Below are 8,187 nucleotides of genomic sequence, written 5' to 3'. Positions count from 1 at the left end.
TGTGGCATCGTTTAGTATTTCCAGTAGTCTCCATTTGACACCACACACCTCGGATAGCCTGGATACACTCGTACCGGCCAGATCCACTCGATCTGGCTTCTCTGGTGTCACTTCCGCGGTATTGTAACTCCGTCAGAATCCATCTTTTGCCGATCGCTCCCAATCACCCCTTCCCGGAACTCGCTTCTCCACAGACTCGGTTGACTCGGCGGATTCGATGCCTCCATCTATTTATATCCGCCCGGCTGGGTTGTCTTCTGTGCCGAGTTGTTCTGATTCGGTTTCTGGATCGCACCGCTGGGTTTCGCCTCAAGCACTAGTAGGGACAGCTCTCCTTTCGACTCGGCTGAGTGCTTCGTTGTGTTCCCTCGCTCGCCGGGCTTTCTCCCTTAGTTGGAATTCGGCGGCCAGTCGCAATGCTATTTTTCTCTGTCGGTTGGCTTCTCGGCGCCACTCCACAGCTCCCGCCGAGTTCGCCGAGTTGCCTCCACTCTGGCGGACGGACTCAGTCATGGCCTTGAGTGTAGACCTAGCGTCCCAACCGTGTACCAAGTAGAACGGTGTTTCTCGCCGAGTCGAATCTCTTGAGTTGTTGATAGCATGGACCAGCTTCTCAGCTACGTCGTCCCAGTCGGATTGGAGTGGACCTTCCACGTAGTCGCGGACCGTCTGTATCATGGGCTTCACAGACCGCTCGTGCTGGCCGTTCGCCTGCAGTCTGTAGCTCCGCGTTGATCTTGAGCTCGACTGCATCATATCCGACAACTTCTAGAAGACTTCACTCATGAACCTTGGGTCTCGGTCGTGTCGAATCAGTGACGGAGCTCCGAACCTCCGGAACACGCATTCCTCGAACGCCTTGGCGACTTCGAGTGCCCCTGTCTCGCTCACAGCCTTCGCGATCACGAACTCCGTGAAATGGTCTTGGAATAGTAGTAGAGCGGTATTTCCCCACCGAGTCTTCGGCAGTGGGATCACGAAATCCATGGACACGACGTGGAACGGTCTATCTGAGACCACGTTACCCCGCGAGTATCCTTTCAGGTGAGGCTTGCTCTTGCTGTTGCTGCAGTCTTCGCAGGCCTGAACATCCTTGACCACATCTGCGTATAGCCCGATCCAGTAATAATCCGCTCGCACTCTATGGTAAGTCCTGACGATCCCTTGATGTCCTTCTTCGACGGAGTTGTGGTAATTTTGCAATCATAGTCGTCGGAACCACCAACCTTAGTGACAAGCCCAGTTCGCCGAGTTCGTTCGGTCTTCTCGCCTTGTCTTGTCGATACAAAAAGCCGTCTTCACTGAGTACGAACTCTTCGGCGACCTTTCCGGTATTGTGAGCTCGGCGGAGTGTTAACTGGGCATAGTCGCCCCGCAGATAAGCCTTGAGGTCGGACCACCGCAATTCTTCATCTTGTGTTTTGGCGATTCTTTGGCGGCGTTCTGCTTGTACGAGCACTGAGTCCATATCCGTAGCGGTTGGTTACCGGGCTTCCCCGAGTTCCGCCGGGAGCTCGGCTGGGCTTACCGGAATTCCACGTCCTCCTCCGAACTCGGCTTCTCCTTCCACCGCCTGTCTCTCGCCTGGAGGCCTGCTGTCTCGCTCGAATTCATCTGGTGGACCCCTTTCTTGTTCCACTGGTTCCGGGTTTTCCTCGAATCGGACTCGGCGTGCTTGGCTCCGCGTCACTACTGTGACTTTGGGTTCTAACTCGGCTTCATCCGTCGGGTCTTCAGCTCGGTACAACATCTCTTGGATGCGATTCAGCGTGTTTAACTCGGCTTTCCGCTCGGCGTTCAACGCCACCTTCCCAGCCTTGGCTTCTAACGCTTCTGTCGCGAGGGAGTCAGCCGCCGAGTTGTAGCGGCGCACCACGTGGAGGTATCGGACAGAATCCAGCTGTTCGACTAGCTCCTTGTGACGTGCCAACTCGCCTTGGAGTGTTTCCTTCCACACGCGATCACCCCCATGGATTGCTGGATTACAAGCCGAGAGTCACCCACGATTACCAGGTCGGTGACCCCTTGTTCCAAAGCTGCGGTCACCCCATTGTTGATGCCGGTATATTCGGCTATATTCACCGTGGTCAACTCGAGCTGCGCACTCGCAGCGATCTCAATGTGCCATTCAGGCAACCGCCACTAGATCCATGTGCAGCTGCCATAGCAGCCGTGTTTCTCGGTCTTCGTCGAGCCGTCAAATGACAGTAAATGCCCCTTGAAGGCTGTTGGTACACGAGCTTTGAGGAGTTCTGGATCCATCCGGATTGTCGCCGAGTTCTTCGACGGTGGGGCCACGTGGGCGAGGAGTTCGTCGAGTCCTACTACCAGGGTTATCGACGCCTGCAGCAACGGAGCGGAAGCTGCGTCTTGTTCTCAGGATCATCACAAAGCTGACCGCTCGGCCATAGAAAGACGTCGAGTTAAAAACCCATTCGAGCGTCGAGAACCGCGTGTAAACATTGATCGTCTTCCCAGCGAGGAGTGTGTGGCACACTTTGATGAGCTGGAGGAGGGCTAATACTTCCTTCTCGGCGTGATAGCCGAGTTCGTCGTCCTTGAGCACTCAGTCACAGAACCGGACGGGGTGTAGCTTACCATCATGCATCCGCAGCAATGTGCTACTCAACGCCCAGTCGTTCGCGAACAGCATAATATGGACGTCTTCCGCCGAGTCGAAATGCCGCAGTATTGGGGCGTCTGCTACCTTCCTTTTCAACTCGGCGAACGCTGTCTTGGCTGCGGATAGGTCACCCCCTGGCTCGAAGTCGGTGTCCTTAAGTTGGTACAGTACGGCCCCATACACTGCCAAGTTCTGGATGAACCGGGCGTAATAGTTCAACGCTCCCAGGAACGCCTGCATTCCTTTCTTCGTCTTTGGGAACGGGAGCTCGGCGATGGCCAACACCTTCTTCGGATCGGCTTGAATCCCCTCCGACGGCACCCCATGGGACAGGAAGTCGACCCTGGCCTGGACGAAAATACTCTTCGGGAAGCTCACACTGATTCGACACTCGGCGAACCGGGTCAACCGTCTGTCCAAAGTATTCAGGCAGTCGTCGAAACATCTTCCACCAAAGCAAATGTCGTCCACAAACAACCTGCGCTCAAACACGGGGGCCACCTGGGACTCATCCGGTTCTCCAGTCGAGAACATATCTGCATCCCGGTTGTTGATAAAGTCTTCAAGCGGATCGGACTTAACTTGAGCTCTGCGATCTGCTTCGAACTTCAACATCGGACTCGACTCGGGTCTGACCTCGACCGAGTGGGTCTTCCGCTGGGCCTCCGACTCGGCTTCAGCTCCGCGGATGCGCTTGGCGAAGGCGGCCCATCCACCCTTCGGCTGCACGTAGCCCCACAGTGCGTTGTCGATCAATCGCTGATATATCATGGGTGCGTTCTTAAGGCCGAATGGCATTCGTAACCATTCAAAATGACCCTGTGCGCAGAAGAACGCCGAGATCCACCGAGCTCGCCGAGTCGTCATCACCGCCCAGAAGGCACTCGCTGCGTCGAGCGAGCAGAACCACAGATAACTCTCAAGCTCGGTGAGCAAATCATCTACCAGTGGCATGGCGTATTCCATAAGCAGCTTGGCGGCATGGACCGTCTTGCAGTCGATGCACAGACGTATGTCGACCCCATTCTTCTTCAGGACGATCACTATCGGGGAGGCCCACGGGCTGTCAGAGAACGCAATGAGTCGTGATTTCAACAGCGCCTTGAGCAGCTCATATAACTTGCCCAGATGTTTCAACGGAACTCGACGGGCGCGTTGCCGGATGGGCTCATGCCCCTGGATGTCGATGTCGCACATCACCCCATACGCCGGCGGGGGCAACGCGTTCCCGCTAGAAATCATAATTGTTCGTGCGACTTCAATACGTCCACCAACCGCTTCGACTGCTCCGCCGAGTGGGCCTCACACGTCAAGTTATTCGCCGTGTAGTCGAGCTGCGTCGGGACGACTTCTGTCAAATCAGGCAGGAAAGCCAACTCGTGAACGTAGTCCTCTAACGTCAGATCTGCTGCAGAATGCTTGAACTCGGCGGACTGCCGGTCTTCCATGGCTTCCCGCTCTTCGCCGAGTCGTGCAGCGAGGAGGTAGCGTAGCCGGAGGTTCTCTTCCGGGTCCTCATGCAGGAATTCATCACTGGCATCGACTTCTTCGCTTTTGAGACGACCGTAGGATGGGCCCGGTCCGGTCTCCCCCGGGAGCAACTCGACTGACTTCGAAAGGTGCGTCGACTGTTGTCCTTGCACTCTTGGCTCAGCTAAGTCGCTCGGCGAGGAGGGGCCGCTCTGGCTGGTCGAGCACGTGGCCGTATCCTGGCCATGAGTCAGGGTGAGGAGGCTTTTTTCTTCTACGACGTCGCTCTCATCGCCTCCCGACTCGGCGGAGTCATCCAGTGGGCCCCATTCGCTGTTAGCCGAGTTGATAACGTGGCCTCCGTTCGCGTCTGATAGATTGTACGGGTCAGTCCGTCCAGCGAACTCGACTCCTCTTCTCGCCGGGCCAGCAATTCTCACTGCTGGGAGCACGTGAGTCCCGGTTCGCCCCCTTATTCGGGGGGTCGAGCGACCACCGCCTCAGGCTCCTTGTACGGCCTACGTTCCACAGCTGGCGGCTGTCGTGCCAGCCACCCTTCATACAGCTCCTGTTCTTTGATCAATAGAACTTTGTCGATAGCTGCTTCATAGGCCAGGACCTGCCAGTCCCTGTACTTCGCCGAGCCCAACCGGACATATCCCTCGGGGGGAAGTACCCCATGCGGGGCCCACGCAACCACGGAGAAGTGGGCCGGGCACCAGACGGCCACTGCCCCCACATTTGTGAGCACCACGCGCACGGCTTTGCCACTCCGGTTGACAATCACGGTGGGAACCCAGTCTCGTGTGCGCCATATCCACAAGTCGTGCTCTCATTCGGATTCGGCGGCCGAACTTCTGGGACGACCGCCACCCCAATTTTTCTCCAGGGAGCAACTTCATCACCTCCGTGGTCGTCACCGACTCTCTCGTCCGCCGAGTCACCACTGCACTATTCACTATCGCTCGGCGTTCTTTGTCCGATTCGTCGAGCTCACTGCCATTACCATCGTTTTCACTTGCACCATCACCGTCCTCACTTCCTCGGGCCATTTTGCTTCGCCGACAAAAGCAAACACAACGTTCACTTCTACTGCCGACTCGGCTGACTGTGGCAGCCCGGTGGTATCCAACCCAGTCAGTGTTGGCGGGCCGCCGAGTTTAAACCACCCGGCGTATAGAGGTCTTGTAGATCATCCGGCACCTTGGACTTGTCGACATTTGATTTGGCAAATGAGGCCAGCTTCTCGTAGCATTGGAACAGTTCGCATTGCCCTGCATCATGGACTTGCTTGCAGAACTTGCATCGCCGACGGCAGAAGTGGACGGAGTTGTTGGCTCCACCACAGGCGGCACAGGAGCCGTACGGTGGGCGCTAACGGGAGGCACGACGCCCATCACAGTCTCGGCGCTCGGCGGGCTCCCAGTTCGATCAGTTGCCCCGGGCGGAACTCGGCGAACATCACCGCTCGGTGTCTTCGCCGAGTTGCCGCGATCGCCAGACCAACGACCGCGGTCGCTCACGTTCCCAGCGTCTAGGAAGTCTTCTTCCGAGTCGTCCGCCGAGTCCGAGTAGCTATAATAGCTGTCTTCGCTGCGATCACTCTCGAAATCGTACCGATCCATGCGTCGCCGGTCCGCCACTTCGTACGTATCATCCTCCGGTGCCGCAGCTGCTGCAAGTCGGCGGTCCCGGCCATCATCTCGGGGCGGTTGCCGATCATCTCGGCGATCTCCACGTCGGTCGTCATGTCGATCTCCACTTCGGTCAACTCGGCGTTCGTCACGCCGGTCATCTCGGCAGAGTGACCTCCGCCGAGTCGACTCAGACCGTATCCCATCTCGACTGTATGCTCCCACGAACCGGTCCCGATGCTTCATACACTTTCCCCCCAGGAGCTTCTGGCTGATAATCGTCTCTACTTTCTTGACGTCGTCGAGTTGCTGTGGATAGAGCAGGTCCATGATGTAGTCGTCTCCACAATTCAAAACGAAGTTCTCGACGTGATCAGCGGCGTCGGGTCCTTTAGACTCATACTGGATCTTGACCGACTTCCCGTATCGGTTCAAGCGTATCATGAAGTCGCACACAGGTTCGTTCTCCTTGTGTCGAGCTGAGTAGTAGCGCGTACGCGCTGACGGGTCGAACTGTGAGCAGTAATAGTCCAGGAATGCCTCACTGAGAAGATTCTACTTCCGATGAGTCTTCTTCGGCAGCTGGCGGTACCATCCCTTAGCCGCTCGCCCCAAACTCAACGAGAACGGCTCGCACCAAGCATATTGGGCTATCCTCGTGCCTTTCACATCGTAGATGAATCGCTACAACCACTGGAGCGAGTCTTCAGAGCGGTAACACTTCCCCTCGAACTCGGCGATCTTGTCTAGCGAAGCGTGGGTACGCACTTCCAGGTACTGGGTCCTGTCACTGTCGGTGTCGTCGAAGCTCAGCCGCTTGATTACCGCCTTCGCCGAGTCTTCCGCCGAGTCTTGGTAGTCACTTTCTTCATCGTCGTCGTCTCCGCCGAGTTCTGCTTCGTCCGCCGCGTCGTAGAACTCGGTGTACCGTGCCCCACTCGACCTCTCTCACACAGGGATCTTCATGTGGGGGTCTTCAAAGTACGGGGTCCCTTCCGTCACCCGGAACACCTCACGCCGACCTTTCTTCGTCTCCGGCGTCTTCGGCAACGGAATCCTGCTGGGGTCTTCGCCGAGTTGCAGGGGCTCGGCGGTTCGTTTTGCGATCGATTTCCGAGGTCCCGTCGGGTGTTCGATCCCGAACGCCCATCTCAGTCGCCGTTTCCACCGCATCAACTCCAGCGAGGCTCGACTTGGAGTCCATCCGTCCAGCGTCAAGCTGCTACGTCGACTCGTGCACCGTACCCCATCACCGTCAGGAGCAGCATGATGTCCTCCGCCAACTGGTTGACGTCGGTGCTGTTCACTGGCTGGGCCAACTCCGGCCCCAGGTCATGCCACTTCGCTTGGGCCATCGTCATCGGCCCAAACATAATCATCCAATCACTCTGCATCTTCATCTCTTCGCCAAGTCGAGTCAAAACCTTGTTCGCACTCGGTGTATCTGCATTCTTCGTGGATCGCGGTATTAGGGGCGGACGGTCCCCTGGAGCAACGTCGTCATCGTCCGCATCATCGCCGAGCTCGGCGGTTAAGTTTCGCTGAACTGGGCGCGGGTTTCCAATGCGCCCAACTTGTAGCGACAACTCCTCGACTTCGTCGAGTAGCTCCGCCATCGACTTCACCGCGTCATACTCGGTCTTCATCTCCAACTCTTCCTCATCCTCACTTTCATAGTCTCGGGCCTCCTCATCGTCAAACGCGACGGAGCACGTCACTTCTGCCGTCGCGTCCATAATCATCGCCGCCGTCGTCGGGTCCGCCGAGTTGGTTAGCTCCGCCGAGTTCGCTCTGGCCGTCGCCAGGCTCGGCGTTACAATTCCCTTAACCATCTTCACTCTCCTTGCCCTTCTCAAACTTTGGTTAGCTGGTACCTACGAAACACAAGCACACCCCTGTTCCCGGGTCGCACCAGCAGTTGTGGTGTTGCAGAACACAAAATATCGTCAGATGTGGACCTCCAGCACAAACCACAACAATCGACGAGTTAGGTCGGCGCTTGTTGGCCTGCGCAGGGGTTGTCCCCTCGCGGTTCGGCCCAATTGGGACAGCGGGTGTCTCGCCTCTCGCCGACACCTGCCAACCAAGGTCCACTCTTCCGGAGATCCGCCGAGCTAGCGGACCCCGTTCACAAACTCCTGTGCCCTCCACCAAAGGATGGACGGCGGCGCGCGAGCGCGTTTACAGGTCGCCGGGGCAGAAGCAACCCGACTTGATGAGTAACGGCACCCGGGCTGTCCAGCGTACCGGCTCGCTGAGTTAGCGAGACTTTTCCTTCACACTTGGCGAGCACCCAACGTCCAACCCGGGTCGACCTAATCTTTTGGCGCTGCCAGTCGAATACCCTACAAGCTATGCCTCTCGGGTACCGACGACAGGCATAATCCGACCCCGTGCAGGGACTTACCGGAAAGTGTGTGTAGTGGGTCTAACTTGACTCACTACTTTAGCTTACACGTT

At 57.2% G+C, this 8,187-nt stretch overlaps 1 protein-coding gene across 1 annotated transcript; it reads right to left on the bottom strand.

The window, feature by feature from the left end:
- Positions 1 to 5,627: 5,627 nt before the first annotated feature.
- Positions 5,628 to 5,933, bottom strand: IUM83_11774 (uncharacterized protein; the record flags this gene model as incomplete). Its single annotated transcript, XM_067936354.1, has 1 exon — positions 5,628 to 5,933. One exon carries the CDS (start codon positions 5,931 to 5,933, stop codon positions 5,628 to 5,630), a length of 306 nt encoding a protein of 101 aa, XP_067792230.1.
- Between the last annotated feature and the right edge of the window lie 2,254 nt (positions 5,934 to 8,187).

This window comes from Phytophthora cinnamomi, assembly GCF_018691715.1.
Source record: "Phytophthora cinnamomi strain GKB4 chromosome Unknown Contig37, whole genome shotgun sequence".
Taxonomy (NCBI): Eukaryota; Oomycota; class Peronosporomycetes; order Peronosporales; family Peronosporaceae; genus Phytophthora; species Phytophthora cinnamomi.
The sequence above is the reverse complement of the archived record's forward strand: the minus strand, read 5'-3'. Positions and strand labels throughout refer to the sequence as shown.